General features: G+C 42.5%; 1 protein-coding gene across 1 annotated transcript in view; it reads right to left on the reverse strand.

Moving 5' to 3' along the window:
* Positions 1-3,730: 3,730 nt before the first annotated feature.
* Positions 3,731-19,743, reverse strand: part of LOC122184004 (probable cation-transporting ATPase 13A4) — a 32,952-nt gene continuing 16,939 nt past the window's right edge. The window contains exons 14-30 of the mRNA XM_042878517.1: positions 19,533-19,683; positions 18,093-18,179; positions 17,264-17,417; positions 16,576-16,687; positions 15,014-15,138; positions 14,056-14,219; positions 13,462-13,581; positions 12,359-12,438; positions 11,019-11,061; positions 10,430-10,539; positions 9,983-10,079; positions 9,174-9,246; positions 7,780-7,954; positions 7,379-7,593; positions 6,552-6,640; positions 5,260-5,340; positions 3,731-4,810 (exon numbers count right to left, since the gene is read on the reverse strand). Coding sequence (XP_042734451.1) covers positions 4,589-4,810; positions 5,260-5,340; positions 6,552-6,640; positions 7,379-7,593; positions 7,780-7,954; positions 9,174-9,246; positions 9,983-10,079; positions 10,430-10,539; positions 11,019-11,061; positions 12,359-12,438; positions 13,462-13,581; positions 14,056-14,219; positions 15,014-15,138; positions 16,576-16,687; positions 17,264-17,417; positions 18,093-18,179; positions 19,533-19,683 — 2,098 coding nt within the window. The 3' untranslated portion in view covers positions 3,731-4,588. The remainder of the gene's footprint in view (positions 4,811-5,259; positions 5,341-6,551; positions 6,641-7,378; positions 7,594-7,779; positions 7,955-9,173; positions 9,247-9,982; positions 10,080-10,429; positions 10,540-11,018; positions 11,062-12,358; positions 12,439-13,461; positions 13,582-14,055; positions 14,220-15,013; positions 15,139-16,575; positions 16,688-17,263; positions 17,418-18,092; positions 18,180-19,532; positions 19,684-19,743) is intronic.

Consider the following 19,743-nt stretch of genomic DNA (forward strand, 5'->3'; position numbering starts at 1 on the left):
ATTGCAAGCAGGTGAGTTCTTGATGGCAATCAATGCCTCCTGCAATCCACTAGGGGGAGGAAACTCATGCAAGGTGTTGTTAGAGGGGTGTTTAACTCATTCTCTTCATTCTGATCATCTGGGTGAGGTGTGTTTTATGTCCACCCATGCAGCCTCCATGAGATGTGAGGGTACAGGGAAATAGAACGCTTTTATGGTGGTCTGGAGGATTGAACTCAAAGTAGCTATCAGGGGTTCACCTTCCATCCCAGGGAACACAAAATATCCATGCTTTTTTAGCAGCTTATATAACAGGATGGAGAGGCATCTGAAATGTTTTCATGACACTGAGCTTTTAGTCACTTGCCTTAGGAGGATGAAATGAGGCGGCAAGATTTGGGGCTGCTAGCTACATGGAATCACCATAGGAAGTTCAGCTAAATGCTGCACTTAGTAGTTGGAGGAAAAAAAGGCAAAAAAAGAAGGGAGGTGGTGCAGCTGTGTGCCGGAGAAGGAGAGGCAGCTCACCACAGTTGTCTGTCCTTGCCAGAAATGTGACTGTTGTTGAGTCATGGTTACAGGAGGCTGCTGAGGTACGTGAGACAGGACATTATTCCACCCCACTTGCTTCTAACAAGGCCTCATTGGGAGGTCAGGCTCAATGAAGGCGTGAGCTAAATGGAAAGGGTCCAAATGGTAACAAGACTGTTTGGAAAACGTGAGCCATGAGGCAGTGTTGAGTAACTGAGTTTGTTTGAATGATGAAAGAAAAGGCTGAACTGGCATACTGTATCTCCTGTAACACAAAAGACAGTCAACTACTCTTTCTTTCTCTTACTTTTGTTATAGATCAGGGAGAAAACCCACATTTCTAGTTAGATTAAACAATTAGATTCTTGGAGGTACGTTAGATATTCAGGAAGATTTTCTAACTTAAAGAGTATTTAAATGCTACATAGAGCAGAGGGAAATCTTGCACCTGCTTTAAGGAAAAGAAGGACAAAAATTGCCAAGGGTGATCTCAGGGTAGGTGGATTTTGTTTCAGAGCAGGGAGACGAGCAAAACAACCATGTCAGGGCCCCACCAACTCCTTCAGTTTCTGCAGTAACCCCACACAGGTGAAAGTAGAACCCTGCAAACATGCACTTGTGAACCCTAAAACCAAAGAGCAAGTCTGGGAGCCCTTCAGAGCTGGGGCAGGATGGTGCCCTGTTGGTACTCTTCATTTCACAGGGATATGTTTGATCAGAATTCTGCTTTGCCACCATTCCCTGAGATGCATCACAGTTGCCTTCATTCTACATGGGAAGTTATGTCAAGAGGCACTTGCTGCCTTCCTTACCAACAGGTCAAACCAGAAGTCTGTGTCCCCAGCTTTGCTGGGCTGCGGTGGAGAAGCAGGCCCTTCTGGAGTGCAATCCAGCTTCTTTTTCTTATTTGTGCACTCAATAAAGCTCTGTTTTTGCCTGAGAGCCAGGTGTCCACTCATCTATAAGGAAATGTGAAGCTGTAGCCATGCCAAAAGTCTCAGTTTTTTTATAAAGAAAAGAGCAGGTACTGTGCAGACAGAAGTAAAATAGCACCCTCTGTCCCCAAAGAAACAAAAGATCTGCATCTTTTAGAATGAGCTTTGTTCCTCCTTTGATCCCATGCATTGCCAAGCAGGCGTGCTGAGTAGTAGACAGAAACTGTGATGACTGTATCAAAATAAACAAGTAACAAATAAAGGAAAATGACCAAAATAATGCAATTTCCTTATCTCATTATCTAGGACAATTGTGTTTCAAAGAAAAATCCAATTTTGAACTTAGCTGTTAAGAATGGCTTGTACAGTTCAGCGCAGTGCCAGCACTGCAGGCAGCCTGCCCCTTTGATTTCACTGTGCTAACTGGGATGGACATTTCTGCAGGCAAAGATCACTGGGGTCCATCCAACCGGTCTCCGCTGCCAGTCATAAAAGGAGAAAGTGAGCCCAGAGCTTCAGTCACCCTGGGGGGTTTTGAGCTCTGTTTGGAAAGCTTGGGCTGCCAACAGGGACTGTGGAAGGCACATCCAGGTCTGCCAGGCTGTGTCCGCCTTTATGCAGCCTCGGAACTTGCAAAACACTCATTTCATATCCCCTGAAAAAATGTTTCTCATTAAATGGGTAAGGTTTGTCTCTGTTTCTCAACTGTTCTGTCAGTGTAATAGCCTGGGAATGCTAAGCAACAAATTCAAACATCAGGCAGAACTGAGCACCTACATTGTACCTGCCTTTCTTCTATGCACAGACACATAAGTATGGACAGAAAGCATGTGGCCCATATCTGACAGTCTGTGAAAGCAGAAGCTGCTTGTTACTGCTCGTGATCCTGGTACCCAGAAGGATAAGGTTCTTCCAAATTAATGAGCACCTCAAAAAGCAAAACTGAAAACTTATTTTCAGCATGATTCTAAACATCACCCCACTCCAAATCTGAGGGGACTGCCCTATGAGTAGGATGTAGAGTGTGAGCTCTGAGCTCCCACCAGAAGTGAGAGTACAGAACATGGGGTCTTGGATGTGTGCTTATGACCACTGTGCAGAGATGATGTTTGCAGCAGCTCCCCTGCCTTCTGATGGCCGCAGAGTTACACTGCGTGAACAGTTCAGTGCAGCAGGGCAGACCACATAGCACTGCTGATCTGTGGCTGGCATGAGTAAGGAGAGATGATAAAACATACCCACACTTCATGGTAACTGTTGAGTCCCAGCCTGAGCCACTGATTGAGTGCCTGGGAAAAGGATCTGGTCAGCCCTGGGAGCACAGGTGAGGCAATTCACCTGTGACACCAGAAGGGGTGGAGCCTGGCTGTACATCTCTTAGACCTCATTTAAGGGCTGACTGCTGCTGGGAAAAGGCTTTGAATTGGAGATTCCTCCCTTGTGGAGTTTCCCTTGTGAGCCTAGATCTTCAGAGACAGGTGAGCATGTTTTCTTTGTAACACCTTTCCATCGTGCTATTCCCTTTGTCATTACACCTCTTGTATTACCACACCATTGTGTTGATAATTCTGGTTTTTACAACCACTGTGGCTGGAGACACTGGACTTGTAAAGGGAGATGGAGCAAAAGACTGGCATCTGAATGAGTAGCATTTGTTAAATGTCACCTAGCATCTTTATTCTCTCTTCCTTCAGGTAAAGCTGTCTTTTTGGCCTTAGTAGGCAAGTAGGTCTCTATCCTGTCCACTCTACAAGAACCGCACGTTTACAAAGAGCTGACACTTCTATGCCATTCCCCGTTGTGACATAAACATAAATTAAATGCCTAGTCTGCAAACTGCTGCAGCTGCCAGTCTGTTGCATGCAGCAACATTTCTTGTGTGCAGGAGCTTGTAAATGAGGCAATGAACTTGGCCTCCAAGGAAATTGAATACCAACTGCATCCCAAACAGAGGATGGCAGGAATAACACCACTAACCTACTCTCATGGTTTCTCCTGAAGTTGCATGCATTGCATGGGACAAGAGATAAAACCTCTCACCTTCATCTAACAATGGATATTGTTTCAAACTGGGAATTCATCTTAACTTCAGAGAGAGATTCATGAGCAAATGTGAACTATTTCCAGTTTGGATGTTGTGTAGTACTGTCATCTGAATTGCAATAGATGGGAAGGTATTTAATGTTTGTGTTGAAGTTATCTAAAATGGATGAAAAAATACTTTGATCCAAATAAGTGATTCTTTTTAGAAAAATAGTTATTTTTTTATTCAAGCTAATCTCTTTTCAAAAACAGTTCTGATACAGACATGTTGAATCAAAACAATGCAGTCTCCAGTGACTGCTTTTGGTTTTCCAGAGCTGCTTTGTACCCTGAAAGACCAAAGAGTTCTTCACCATGACTCCCAGCCTTCTTCAATCTCTGGATTTCTGTGTTAATGCAAGAGTGGTTTAGCACTGAATTTTAGGAACATGCAGTCTCCCATGCTGAAGTTCTCAGAAAGCATTCCTCAGCCCTGCCTAGGAAATGCATGGGCAAGCTACTTCTTTAAATAACCAACTGTGTACTCAGTTCAGAGGGGACAACACCCACACACACCTTTCCCAAAGGACGAAGTGTTCCTCTTGGTCTGAGGCCACACTGTTTTGTTGTACCCACCTGTGGGCAGACTTGCAAAACATGGTGAGCAAAAAGTCAGCCTAGCATCAAAATAAGAGTAAGAAAACACATGCTCATCAAAGCTGCTTTTTTGAGTAGAGGAACTTAGCAGAAATACTCAGTGTGTTGCATTTACGTACTTCAGAAGAAATTCTTCACAATGAGTGAAGCATCCCTGGAAGTCACCACTACGCAATGCAGCTCAAAAGGATGCAGCAATAGCTTTTCAACCACAAGCACTTTGTGAGCTTTCACCAGGCTGCTCCATTTGCAGCTGTCAGCCATTTCTATGCTGTTGAGGGGAGAGCAGAAACAGCATTACAGAATTCTGCTACTGCAGCCAGTTTTCCACTTCTGGTTAACTGGAAAATGAGCCAGATCCCATTAGGATTAGAATGGAGGGTAGTGATGGGTCAGTCCTTCTGTTTTTATGTCTCTGAGACAGTCCTTGTACAGCCAACTGCAACTTTCCACTGCATTCTCCTTCATAGTGCATCTTCATTGCTGTCAAATGTTGGGTTGCTATGGCCTCCCATATCTTCCTCTACTGATAATGCCACAGAATCTGAGAAAAAAGTTTCATTCAGAGGTGGCCAGGCTGAGTCCTGTTCTAACACCTGCTGAAGCCTTTTGTAATGGCTCTTGGAGTGGTACTGAAAAGTCATCTTCAGCAGCAGCCATAGGGCTCTGTTCTCAATGATGGCTTCCTGTAAATGCAAGAGCAAAAGGGAAATTCTGGAGGATCCAAACAGCAGCTTTTCCTCTTTACCCATAGGACGCACAACAAGAAGTAGACACTTAGATCTCCTATTCTCTCCTTCTCATCCACACTCCTTAGACAGTCTTTTACTGAGGACTCTTCTTAGTATCTCTAGCAGAGCTCTACTAAAGCCTTCTCATCTTTCTCCAGCTTGGGGCAGGGTTTGAAACACCTCATTAACCAGAGGAAAGAAAAGACAGTTGGACCTGGCATTCCTCACATCCAACCATTCGGATGTGAGAATCTGAAAACAGAGAGGAAGTGTAAAGTAGTAGCAATGGTTTCTGTTTGATGGGTTATTCCTAAAATGGACTGAGAAGGATGGAAAAAGAGTGAGAGCTGACTTTTTGTCTTTCTAGATAGTGCTGACAGGTGCATTCAGTGCAGTACACTCACCTCAACAAGAAAGGACACAGCCAGTGTGACTGCCAGCATCATCACCATGGAGATCCGCCATGTGGTGGGGGTGCAAACCAGCTGGAAGGAAAGCAGAGGCAGTAAGCAGTGTGTGCACATACTGATGTGGGTTGGAGCTGGTGTCATCAAAAGCCAGAATCCCACACTGGCTTAACACTGCTGACAAACCAATACTGCTACTTATCCTGAGGAATTATTGATAAAGAAGCGTTTATACTTATGACCCAGCAGAGAAACCAGAACTGCAGCAAGAGGTCTAAATGCTTCCTCTCTTCCTAATATCAGAAATACTTCTGGGTATTTCAAACTCCAGACTCGGTTCCAGTGTCCCATAGCTTTCAGCGCTGGGTTTCTGGCTATAGCTCAATTTATTTTGGAGATACAGCTCTGATCAACGCTCAGATCAGCAGTTGCTCCGGAGCTAGGTTACTGCAGCTTCTAATTGCCACTCCTTCCTTTTGCCTTCTCAGCAAATCCAGTGTGTTCCCTCCAGACAAACCGGATTTCCATGGTTCTCCCCAGAGGCATTTCAGCCCCGCAAACTGCACTGCTGACACTGTCCTGTGCCGCCACGGTCCACCGCAGGGCTAAGACTTGCTGCTTTAAAGTGCCATCTCGTGGCAGACTCTTTAACCGGGTCTGCCTGCTTAGCCTCTGCTCTGGATTCTGCTGTGCATTGAGGCAGCTGTAGCTGGGCTGCCTGGCATTTGAAATCCAGCTGTGTGCCCCTCATCTCTATTTGTTTCAGAATTCCAAAGCCACTTGCTAACTTTCACACAAGGATATAGGACTGAAAGCAGAATCACGTTCAGCATTTGCTATCCAAATCCAAAGCACTTCATCATCCTGATCACAAATGTACTGGAAAAAAGATAGCTGTGCATTTCTTTTGCTGTTTGTTCCTGTGGATCCTTCTACAAGGCTTTGTGACAGTCACAGTGGAGAATATCAGCATCTTCCTTATAACTTCCAGGCTTAACAAACTGACAAAACCTCTGTCCTACAGCTGATGCAGACCTTATCCTTCCCTTATATTTCTCTTAGGATGAATTTGCACAAGGTAACCCTCAGGTTGCATTCTACCAGACAAAATCAGCCAAGCCCTGCTGGTAATATTATCATGACAGATCATCTATTGCCTTAGCAGCCAGTTAGTCTTCAGAGGTGTCAAACATCCCTGCAAAAATCTGTGCCTTTTGTTAAAAACACTACTGGTGCACTTGTAATAGGACCAGCTATAGGAGGAAAATTCACAGTGGAACAATACTCACATCCATCTTAGAGTAGAGATCATCGATATCAGCGAACACCAGAAAGAGGCAAACACCCAGTTGCCCTACAAGCACAAGTATGAACACATCTGTAGAAACAAGGAAATAAAACCACAGCTGTGAGTGCACTCATCTGCTTCCCTTTACTACAGAAGTTTGAACCCATCATTTCTTGTTTCAAATAGACATGCACGCACACAAAAAAAAATTAAAAAAAAATGTCCAGGAGAGAGCAAGGATGTTCCAGCAGAAGTTTTACTTAATCAAACTGATACATAAGAGGCTGGGATGAGCCTTGAAGACATAGATCTTAAAATGCCAGAAGTGTATTTTGATCATTCGAGCTGACCTCAGAAGCCTGAACAGAGACCATTCCACTGAGTGTCAAACCAAAGTCAGCCTACTGTCACTTTTTAGCAGCACGAAATGTGGGCCCAGCCCAGAGAGTGGCACACCACAGAATGCCACTGGGACTAAAACTTCAGAAAGAAACGTCTGGTACAGGCTGCCCAGGGAGGTGACAGAGTCACCATCCCTAGGGGTGTTTAGAGAAAGGTAGATGTCACACTGAGTGACGTGGTTTAGAGCAGGCACAGGCTGATGGTTGGACTGGGTGGTCTTGGTGGTCTTTCCAAACTTAATGATTCTGTGGTTCTGTGACATTGAAAAGCTGGTCTTTAGTCATTTAGGAATCTAATAGTGAGCTCCTGCTTTATTGGCTGGCATCACTGCATCACTTCAGTCCAGTTTTAAGTCAAGTTTTCCTGAGTGAATTGACATCTGGAGCTTAATAACTCACAGATCCCTTCCGCTCTCCCCACACTTACAGTTGGTGTAGATGGGTTGCCTAAAAGGCCTTCCCTTGGAAAACACCAGTGCTATGATGAGGCAGTTGATGGTACTTAGCAGCCACACTGTGGTGTTTTCATAGCTCTTGTAGCCATTGTCCACTTCTGTAGGGTCTCCATCTCTCACGCCATGGAGGACCAGGCTGGAGGCAGAGGAAGAATTCTCTGTGTGGCTGTTCACTGAGAGGCAGGCACTGCAAAAGAGCATTGTTGGAATGGTTTGGGACCTGCAGACAGCACTGCTTACTGTAAGCAGCTGGTGGGGAATACAGGGTCTATCTGCAGCTGCTCATCCATGCTGTAGTCAAGCAGTCATTTCAGGTGAAGCTGTCTCACTAGGTGTGCCATGTTTCACCTGGAGTCCCAGGAAGGAGGCCTACCTGTGTATATCAGTCTTGGAATACCAGGGCTGCTTCTGGACCATTAGAAATCCAAAAATCTGCATGCTGAGGCTGAAGAGGATGTTAAGTATGACGGAGAGCAGCAAGGGAGGTGAGATGAGTTGGCTAGGAGGCCTGTAGGGAACCAGTTTTGGGTAGGCTTCTGTGAAACTCACTGAAACATGACAGAAACATTTACTACTGTGTCCAAAATAGCAGCAGTATTACATACAGCCTATTACATACAGACTGTTGTCAATGGCAGCATTTCTACCATTTATAATGTTCATTCTAATACTTTCAATTATTATATCGAGCACAAAATACAGTGTTATTTTCCTACAAAAGCTTATTGGCTACAGCATATGTTAATTAATAGCTTTTGACTATCTTGAGGCATTTTTGGAAAACAACTTTTAGATTCTGGTTTTATTTGGCTACTGTCAGACCGAGAAATAAAAAGATATACTCAAGCTTTCCTGTTCTCTTCCAGTCACCTGGTAGCTGTGGCTTGGGATGTTGTGTTGCCTATGTTCTGTGTTTCCTGCTGCACTAAGCACCCAGTTCCCAATTACCTGGGGAGACAGAAGATTGCACAGGCCCTTCCAACAAGTTTCCCTCTGTTGTTTCAGAAAGTTATTCAGATTTTGAGTAAGCCTCAATGTGGTTTTGCCAAATAGGGTATTTTAAACAAGGTAGCTTTCTGGTGTGACTCTTTTAGGTTTGAATTGATCAAGATCTTTTCTAGTTGTCTCTTCCAGTAGGAATGGAAGACAGTCACGTGCATTCAGTACAGGATTTTTGTGCTCCTGCACATTTCTTCTTCTAAATCTCTCTCTGCATTTGCTCTTTCTCAACATCCCTTCTCTTTCCCCTCCATTAGTGTCTTCCTCTCTCATTCTTGGCCCACAACAACCTGTTCTGTAATGCCTGACATTTTCTTCATTTGTTCCCTTGTCATTTGCGTATTGCCTCTCCTGCCTACATATCTCCAGATGTGAGCTGAACTCAGCAGTGGATCTGTTTTCCAGAACAGCAGGAAAAAGCCTTAATAAACCTTCCACTTCATTAGGTCAGTTTGCTTTTTCTCCCTGTAGAGACAACATCCCAGTTATCAACCACCTATGTGCTCAGCAGTTACAGCACTAAGAAACAACCATCTTATTTTAGAGCTTTCTCTTCTCTGACAAGATGTCTTCTCTAATAATCTAAATATCCAGTTCTTTATGCAATCTCTTTCCTTTCTTTCTGTACTTAGGACTACACATTTCCAAGGAGGTGAAAAACACATGAAATGCATTCTCCTCAAACAGAGTTTGACTCTTTGACTTACTTGTCATACCAATTACAGTGACAGTCATACCAATAACAGTTACAAAGACTAATTGACTTACTTGTCATACCAATTACAGTGGTAATAGCCAGATCTTGAAACAAAAATTGGTAATTCCCAAAGGAGTTTAGTTGCTGAAAAGAGGAATGGAAAAAAGAAAACATCACAAATCAGACATTTGCTGCGGGCTTTTTTATATCACTTCCAGAAAGCTTAGTGTTGTTTTTGGGGGGAGCTAATTCTCAGCTGCTTGCTCTGAAATTCCAAGAATACGCTACTCAGCAGATAAAGGGACCACACAATCCAGCACTGCCAATAGATTCGTCACTACTGGGCTCACAGTGAATACTCTCCTTTTGTGCATTGTTTGAACTAACGATGATTCCAGTTCACTCAATGCAATAAAAAAAAGTTCTATTTGAAGAGGCATGTCCTTTCTCAGTGCTGGGTGATTTCTGAATGTAAAGCCCTCCTCTCTAGTTGGGAAGAAGCCACATAAAAGCGGTTTAAGGCACTCTAGGGGATTTTGCTTACTGTCAAGCTAATTTATGCTTCAAATGCTGAATAAATTGCAACAGCATATGCTTATGCCAGATTCTCCCACATCTGAAATACTGTTCAACATCTCATTCTTGTTTTTGCTCAGTGTGGATCCTGAGCCCATTGGCTGGAGCTAATGGGAATAATCTTACCAGTTTTCCAGATCAGAGTGCAGAAGGACTAAATGATCACCTCAGCTCACATGAAGCTCCTTATCCTAGGGTGGTTTTTTCTGTTTGTTTGTTTTGTGGTTCTTATGCTATGTTTCTCCTACAAAGCAGAGTAGCTCATCCAGTTCTATCAAACAAGGTCCATACTCCCAAGACGTACCCAGTACAGCAGGAGAACACCAAGGTACTGAATGGTGCTATACAGAGCCATGTACTTGAACATGCAGAAGGAAGTGACCAGGGCAGCACGGCCTTCCCTGCAGGAAGATGTGAATAAAGGACACTAATTAGGTGATGGTCTGCTCTTGTTGCCAGTCCTCTCAAAATGCAATTGCAAAATAAAGTGTTTGCCACAAGGACAGAAATCTCTACCATTCTTTTCTTCTGCTCAGCTGCAGTTGCCTTCCTCCTGTGTTCTGAAGGGAAATATATCTGTCTGTATCTTAAAGGAGTTTAAGACACAAACTGACCATATGGTGATTTCAGAGTCAGATTTATTTTTCTCCAAGTATGTGCATTCTGGCTTGGTGGGAACAACAAACACTAATATTTGAAAGCAGTGGGGAATATCTCCTTCACATAACAGGAAACAAAAATCCATGCTTACCTGATGAGCTCTGGCACACATGCTATGCTGGCGGTTTGGGACGTGAAAGGTGAAGCCACCGATGCCTCCTGCTCTGACAATGATATCCCTGCATGTGCCACTTTCAAAGCCTGAAAATGCATATAGCTCCTCAGCACTCACAAGCCAGGAAGTGATGCATCAACCAAGACATGAGCCCTCATTACAGGATATGTTCTGTGAAAAGCAGCAGTCCCTCATCACTTCCTGTGTGTGCTCCACCCAAAACGTTTCTTCATTTGGATTTGGAGCAACAGGTCCAAAGCAGTAAGGGGATGACAGCATAAGAAAGACCGTTTCCTACAGACCCCAAAGCCATCAACCCCAGCTGCAGAAGGCAGGATTAGCAGTGCCTCCTTTATCAGTGCTTCTTTGGAGTCACAATTTCTGTAGATATATAGGCTCTCTACTTCCATCTCCTGGGAAAACCTTGGGGACTTTGTTTAAGTGCAAGCAACTGCTTCACTGCTGAGATGGCAGCACTCCCATCTCCTACTTGTGCTCAGTTAGCGATATCTACTGACAATGCATTCCTTTTTAAATAAATAAATTATAAGGAATTCTCACTTACCCCACAGTCATTGGCTCCATCTCCACACATGCCCACAAAGTAACTAAAAAATAAAGTGACCTACAGTTAAGTGCTGAGGAAAATGAGACCTATAGGTAGGAGGGGAGCAGAGTCTCCGCTACGCAAGTTATTTCAGTAAGTCACACCAACTTTTTTAAAAAGCCCATTTGGAAAGCTGAAAGACTGAAATACAAGCACAAGATCTCAGAATATGCATGCCCCTAGGCTAGAACCTCAGATGTCTCTCCAGTAAAGTCTTTTTGCTGTGACAGATTGAATACATTAGCATGTAGATTTGTGTTCATTACAATTGACTCAGTTTTACACTCTGAGTGTAGTAAGGTTGATTGTGACAGAGGAAGGGGTTAATGGTGATGGCCCAGCTCAGAAATGATGGATTGCACACACTGGTACTTCATGTTCACAGGGAACAGATATCACTAAGGGCTCTGCTTCGGGGACCAGACCTCCCAGTGTCTCCTAGGGCAGACAGAGAGTGACAAAGACAGCTGGAGGAGGGAAAGTGCAGGCTTAACAGGCTATCTGGGAACAGCTCCCCACCCTGCTGGTGAAAGGATGAGCCAAGACCTGTTAAACCTAGAGGTGAGTCCTTACAACAGCATCATCTATATAAAACAGTCTAGTGCTTCAAGAGCTGAATCACTTTTGTCTTCAGTTGCTGACACTTAGATTCCAGCTCAGGGAAAGTTCTCACTGTGAGGCACTGAAGGTGCTCCAGGGAAACCAGATAGTGCTCATATCAAGCAGGAACAGCTTAAGAATTACCTTGCTCTAGGGCAAGGCCTGGGACCAGGAAGTTGAGGCAGGAATCTTGACAAGCCCTTGTAATCAGTTATCAGTTAATAGGCAACGAGATACTTGGGACTCAAGGATATATATATCTGCACCTCGAAGATGGTGCACAAAGTTGTAAAAATGCAGATAGCCCTGATGTGTCTTCTAATTCATCAAATGCACTAAAAAGACTGTTAGCAACAGAAAAGCTGAATTGCTTGGAGACATTTCAAAAATTCTTGGGTATACAGGTGCTCCTGCTTCAGACACAGAACAAGAAATAAGAATGAAGAATGGAATTAGCAAAGAAAACTCAGAATTATGAGACTGTTAGGTCTTTGATGGGTTGTAAAAACAACATTAATTTCAGTGTCTCTTCTTCAACAGGCTTGTGGAACTTAATTTCCTGGCTGTGCTTCTGTAGAAGCTTCAGTTTTTGCACTTTTAGGAAAAAATATATTAGAGAAAAGCTAACTTTTATTAGACTCTTCTGAAGTTTGGAAATTCCTCAGACATTTCGTAACTCGGTGCTTACAAGAACTTACTCCAGCTTTTGAAACTCCTCCACAAGGCTGGATTTCTGACTGGGAGACATTCTGGCAAAAACTGTTGCATTTAGCAGGAGCTGTCAGGAGAAAAAAAAAGAAAAAGAAAAAGGGTGTTTTAAGCAGTTGGTATAAGAGTCACAGTGATTTCAGTGATAAACTGGAATAGAAACAACCCAAAAGTCACATTTCCAAACAGCTGCTTCCAGATCCCAAGGCAAGTAAGACTGAGGATCAAAGATAAAGTGTATATTCATTTTGACAAAAAATGTGATCGCAATTAAGACATAAGGTCCATAAGGTGTGTTGTTTGTAAGATGAACAAGTGTGTAGCAGAAATGCTGAGTCATGGCTGAAGCAGTGATTGAGCACCTGGGGGGAAGGCAGGGCCAACCCAGAGGGGCTCAGGTGCATGCAATGTACCTGAGTGACGAAAAGGGGCGAAGCCAGGATGCACCCCTTCTCAGATCTCATTAAAGGGCTGGCAGTGGAGGTAAGGGTGTCTTCTGGAGATTCTTGCCTGCCTGAGACCTTTTAAAGGCAAGTAGTTGTTTTTTTTTTTTTTTTTTTTTCTCCTTTCTTCTTTCCTTTGTTTCTACATCTGCTGTATTTGGGCTCCTTCTTATTTGCTACTTCTAAAGACTTTGCCACCTCTCTGTTATTGTTGTACTTTCCATACATTATAGCATTACAGTGTATTACTAAAGAGGGATTTACTGGAAGAGAATTAATGTGATTATCTTCTTCATAAAACAGATAAATCATTCCTAATCTCAGGTTGTGTAATACCACACTTTAACCCGTTCCTCAAAGCATGAGAGAAGTAGGGCTGTGCAAAAGGTGGTCTTATGGTCACAAATGCTTTAAGTCATGTTCTCATATGCTATGATACTGCTCTGCTCTCTCATGCTGGAAATAACATTAGAGCTTTTCAGTCAGTTCCACCGTACAATTGCATCAGACGTTTACCTAGCCCATGAGTATTTCAGAGTTCAAGTTTTTCCCAAGGAATTCCTGGTGCAGATCTCTTTAGCTAATTACATCAGGACAATCTAAATCTACTGACTGGAAGGCCTACTCCAACTAAATAATCCACATCTTACCTTTGGAAGCAAGTGGCTGAAATGCTGTGCTACAATTTGGTAAGATTTTCCACTCATGGCAAAATGGAACTGGTCTGATTCCACTGCCAACCTAATTCTTCCAGTCTGACTGTCACTGTCCTGAAGAAGAAGGAAAAACAACTGAGAATGAGTGCTGTTTCCAAGCCCTCAAAAACTTTTGCAGACAAAGAAAAGGATATCCACAGAGGGGGCACTTGTGAAGACCCTTGGAGGCCTGGTTTAGTCCATGCTTTAGTTTTGCATGTATGGGGAAGTACTAACTCTACCTGTTCAAACAGGGCTTGTTCATTCAGTGCAGTTACGCAGATTTCAAGTCTGCATAATATGTTATGCTATCAAACTTACTTTGCAGGAAAGCATGCTTGAAAATGGCACCAGCTATGTGTGAGGGCTGCATGCACATCTTCCATGTGTTACACTGTGAAGCTGTTCTCAAACCTAATCCAAGTAGTTAGCCAAAATATCATTCACAAGATAATATGTTAGGAAGGAAGCTATAGGATAGTACTTTGCATTATTACAAGCATTCCATCACTGTTTGTTTTCCTGCTGCGTCATTTATTTTACTCTCACCGGGTTTCCATAATCTTCAGTTTTATTTTCTTCTAGTGGTTTCCATGTTACAGATGCTGAAAAAGATCCAGGTATTTTGTTTGCTTCCACAAGAATGACTCTGTTTGTTGGAGGAATCATCCCAGCGTTCTTTGCAACAGTTACAGCTGTCTGAATGTTATCACCTAGAAAAAAAATTTCAAATGTATCCACAGGTGACAATAAGATTGCAGTATCAGTGCATAAGGAGGCTTTAGATAAAGATGAGAACTTTGCAAGTGAGGTCTGTCTCAATAGATACATATTTAATCTGGCCTAAGCTTGAAGAAACATAACTACAGAATGTGCTCCTAGTTTCTGTGTTTGCATTGGGGGGGGGGGGGGGGGAGAGTATCATTGCTTCACAGTAATTGCCCTTAGACGGCTTGGATGTGAGTTTGATATGGGAAGGGGTGAAGCCCAGGAAGATCTGTGTGATTTCCAGAAAAATGTGTTTAGATCACATTAAAACTGAGATTTATCCTTTCCAAATCCAAACTAATTCTTCAAGAGGGAAAAAAGTGATAAATAGGGATCTGTAGGCATGAATTAGCAGATATCACATGGCTCAGTGATTTGTTCTAGCATCAGTGATCCGTTTTCATCATGACGTGCTTTCATGCATGTCACCTGATAAACTTAGTAGAGAGAACAAATGGGCTCACTGGAAAGCATCAGAAGATTCTGGTACAAGAGGGACAGACTATCAGGTATCTGACACTGCCTGGTGAAATTGTTAGAGACATAAGCCTGCATGGTTCAACTCAAGTGATTGTTACAGAACAGGTACTTCTTGGTCTGCAATTGTCTGAAGGACACAAATGCCTGTGCCTTCTTACTGGTGCTGGAGACAAAGCAGCAGACTGCTCGATCACTCGCACGTGGCTGAATTCCCTGTCTGCACTATCAGCTGTCAAAACAATCCATCTCATTTTGATACCTGTGACCATCACGCTCCTGATGTGGGCAGCACTGAGCTCTTCCAGGACAGGCTTTGTATCTCTCTTCAGTCGATTCTCCATTATCAGTAGACCCAGGAATGTCAAATCAGATTCCACCTCCTCCCTTAAGTGAAGATAAGATGGGAAGATTTAATTCCTTTTTTTCCCCTTACTTTGCATTTATACTGAATTTGCTGATAGCCATTTGTTAGTGTTAATCATCCAATCTAATTCAAAGGATGTTAATAACTTGTTAGTTTTTAACAGTCTGAGGCTTTCTGGTTTTTGAGGTGCTATTTCAAGACCATCTGGGATTGCATTCCACCAGCAGTGAGAGGGGTCAGTTGAATATGGAGGATCTTCAGTTTGTCTTTTTCTGAAGAAACAGTTCAGTACATAGGCAGCTTTCAGATCACGTTTGTTTAATTATTACCAAAGGAAAAAAAAAGACCACACCATTTTGGAGCTATCCTCTCCACATACAAAAATCAAGCCTGAAGGGTAAGTTGGATTGCTTTCTATTTGTGCACAGGGATTTTCCAACTCTGCTTTTTTTCCTATTCTTTACACCTGTGCTACTGCCACTTTTACAACTGCAGTTGAGCACAGAATTTGGGAAACAGTGTCTTGTCTTTTTTCTTTCCTGGTAGTGTATACTTCATCCAAATATAACTGCACACACAGTTACAAAATCTGGGCCATATTGTACACGTTTGCCTGCTGGGTTGGATAGGTTTGTTATGATGCTTGTGACAAGAAGCTAAAGAACAGTTTGCTCTTTGCCTCCATGCCACTGAGCCCTCTCAGCAAAGTAAAAAACCCTGTGAAAGAGCAAGTGAACTTCATCTGAATTAGGACCTGCTTATAGTAAACAGGGCAACAAATGTGCAAAGTAATTGCAACTGTTTCACAAGTGATGTTTCAGGAGTATCACAGGCAAGAACAAGAGGGTATTTCTAAGAGCCTATGGACTCATGTGCGGGCATACTTCAGTGAGATTGGTGGGAAAACTAATTCCATGAGAATAGCAGAAGGGTTTTCTGGCTTTTCTAGAAGTTAAAGAAAACCAAAGCTGTAATGCTAAAGAAGGCACAGACCAAGATTACAGGAGAAGATATTCTGCTGACTTTCTCTGGGTTAGAGAATAGGTAGTGTAATGGGGGTCATCTGCTGCCTTTGCTTAACCAAGAAGCCAGGATAAAAACTTAAAAAACAAACAAACACATTTGACTGAAATCCTTGATAAATATAATGGAGAGTGGTAGAAATTATGGGCTGAGGTAGGAGTTTACTAAACTGCAGTTTTTGCTAGAGTTGAATCATGTGTTGATCCATTGCTAAGAAACACGTAAAGATTATAGGTATGTGCTACAGGTATTGGGTAGCAATATCCACTCTACCCACTCTCAGACCCATATCCAGATTTAAACAGATTCTCTTTAGCCTGCATCTAGCAAGCCCACCTATGCTACAGCCCTGGTCTTGGTAAAGGCCTTGGGGTAATGATATAATGTGAGGCTTATGGCTGAATGTGGCTGATAAGAAGCTATTTGTTGCTTACCTTGTTAGATCAGTAGATTGCTTTGCCAACTGTAGAGATTTATATGCCAGTCCAATCACCCTAAAGCCTTGTGCTGTGTAGAACAGAAGCTTGCTTTCAAAGTTCAATGGGACTGTCCAAAACAGGAAAAGACAGCTCATCATAACATTTGGCTGTTTGTTTTATAGAAGAGGGATGGTCTTAGGAAACTTCTCTAAAGCATTTGTCTTAGAGGAGATGTATACTTAGAGTTCTAATAGGCCTTGGGCATGAAGGAGAGCTGCTACAATGAATTTTGTTCAATAAGAAAATCATTGCCAATCCTCTGCCAATCTCCACTGAGGATCTTAAACTATTCTGCATAGATTTATCTTACTCTAGTTTATTGTAAAGGAGCTGTGCTCTTCCAGCTGTTCACTCAAGGCTTGAAGAGAAAATAAAATGTTTTCTGGTACATAGTGGATAACTCAAATACTAATTGTAGTAGAAACTGAATGCCTTGTACAATAATTGGTACTTCTGTCTGCAAGCAGTACTTCTTTGCTGAGAAGGGCTGTATGAAAAGTTAGCCTTAGACTGGAAGCACGATCAACATTTCAGGCTGAGATGAAAGTGCTTAGACTCAGAAATCTCATTAGGACCTTACACTACAATGCATTACCAAACTCATATCTATGTGTTTCTAGGAAGCATTTAAAATGTTGGTTACCTGTTTCTGCTCTGCACAACACAGCTACCATTTCTGGAGCACCTTTTGTGAAGGCCTGTTTTTCCCCACCAATTTCCTGAGCAATGACAGACATTCTCTGCAAAGCTGAAGAAAATGGAAACTGGTGTAAAATGGTAATTCCTTCCACAGGGGCCTAGGAGAGAAGTAAAGGGATTAGATACTGCAAAGATCTTAAGCTCAAGCCAAAGCAGTTGAGTCCCCTGAGCCGTGCTGAGAAGATAACAATATGTAATGCACTGATTTATTTTTTTTTTCATAGTGGGGCAGAACGGACTCATGAAATTTGCACAGCGATATTTTGTTCAAGCAATGTGGAGTTCTCTGACAGTTTTTAGCAGGCTATTTGATACAATTCACTGAAAAGAACTCACCAGTCCTATTTGTTTAACAAGACTGCTACATTTTATACTAGTCTGTTTTTCCTTTGCGAGATATTTGAAAGCTTTCACACCAGCAGAAATCTGATCAGCTTCTGGAGTCACCTGCAGCCCCAAGCACTCTAGAGATGATCGCCACTTGGCTCATCCTGAACTGAGTCTGGAGCCACCAGGGGAGGTAAATTGTTGGGCTGGACAGTCTGCTATCTAGCAATCCCCTGCTCACATCCTTTTTCTGTTCTGAGCAGCAAGCTCCCTCTGGCAACTATTTTTTCATCACAAAGAGTATGATGATCTCCCTGCATGCAATCCAAGTGAGAACAAGTGTGGAAGAGTTGTCTTGGACTAGAACAATCAAACATTTCTCTATTAAGAGGTAACTCTCACGTTAACAGTTTAACTAACAGATGTGAACCTTGCAGATAGCTTACACAGTTGGCTTTAAGTCCAGGTCTAATAACTGTGGCATGTGTAGATCTTTGACCTTCAGTCTGGTGTCCACTGGAATCATCTATCACCTGTGTTTTGAAAGACAAAAGTATTTGAGGTTACAACATCAGTATAGCTGAAAGAAGCTCAGTGGATCACTTGGTGCATTTTGTTCCCTCAAAACGAGGTATCTTAGTCATTACTGCCCTCACACTAAGAAACTCCAGTAGAGAGAACTCACTGCTTCCTTGGCAAACAAATTCAGTTGTTCATCAGCTTCATGAAGATACTGCTGTACTCTCGCATGGCAAATAGGCTGTGCTATCTCCCAGACTAATCCTTTGTCCATCACAATACATTCAAATGCACAAAAGCATTTTTTCTTAACTTTAGCCTCAGTAGAAATCTAATAAGTTTTTTAATGTAGGAAGCATCATTTTCTACTCTTGATGTCTTCCATGAGTCAGCTGTTTTTTAATCATCACAGTGTGACTCTGAGAATATTTTATGCTGCCAAAGGGCATGAAATTATTCTTCTTTCAGGTAATTTTTTCTGCCTAAGTCTGAAGTGGTGAATTGATGCCCCTGGGGAAAAAAAAATACTTTCTAACTCCTGTCATTACTGGATAGTTTTTTTTCCTTGAAACTTGGGCATCTTATGTATTTTGCAGATAAAAACAGACAGGCCTTAAGTATGGATGTTGTCACCCACATAATTAGCTAACCTGGCCCTGAATCTTGCCTTGTACCAGCAACAGCTTGTGGCTGTATCTTTCACTAGATAACTATTGGTCCTAATTCTCTTACCTATCTCAGAATTGCAGTCTCTCATTTTTTTTGTAAATGCTCAATATTCCTCAATTAATCAGATGCTAAGAAGGGCCACTAACAGCATCTGTACATAATAGGGCATAAAGGGAATGAAAGCAGAGTGCTTTGATATCTATTAGTTTTGTTCTGTTCTCATTACTCTGCAAGTGTAGTAGTATTTCCCACATGCGAGGCCTTCTATCATCCTTAGGTTTGAAATCCCATGCTCATATGAAACATCTCCAGAATGACAAAGCTCTACCAAACATTGAATTTTTGTGGCCAGTTCAAAGTGGCAGAAATAGTTGCATGCCAGTCCACATCTGTATACAAGTTATAGCTAGGGCTTCTTGCCATCCGGTAGTAGCCACAGTCAGAGTTGACACCTCAATAGGATTTGTATGATATCCACCACTCAGCCAAATGCTCTGAATACTCAATGTACTCCAGTTTGGAAGCTTTGGACAGAAAGAGCATTTCTCTAAAAGCCTAAGAATGTGGTATCCCTTCTGGCTGTTTTACTTATGTTCAGACAGTGACTGTTTGCATGGAAGGCTTTGGGATGTTTCTCCTTTGCAAGAAAATATCAAAACTTTATATCATTATTTGCATAACAACAAATCACAATTTACCCAATTAGTTGCCTCAAACATTTTCACATCCAGTGGGTCTCCTTGGATCCTGCCCTCCAGAACAATTAATGAATGGCAAACAACCATTGCACTGAACGCTGGGCCCCAAGGCAGGCTGTGGTCTGCAGGGAACCTGTGAACATCCTGAAAGCTAACACAGAAGAAACTATGAAAACAATCTGGAAACACCAAACGCATATGTCTAACAGAA

The sequence above is a fragment of the Lagopus leucura genome, unplaced genomic scaffold (genome assembly GCF_019238085.1).
Source record: "Lagopus leucura isolate 7727_CA_CO unplaced genomic scaffold, USGS_WTPT01 Super-Scaffold_100021, whole genome shotgun sequence".
Lineage (NCBI taxonomy): Eukaryota > Metazoa > Chordata > Aves > Galliformes > Phasianidae > Lagopus > Lagopus leucura.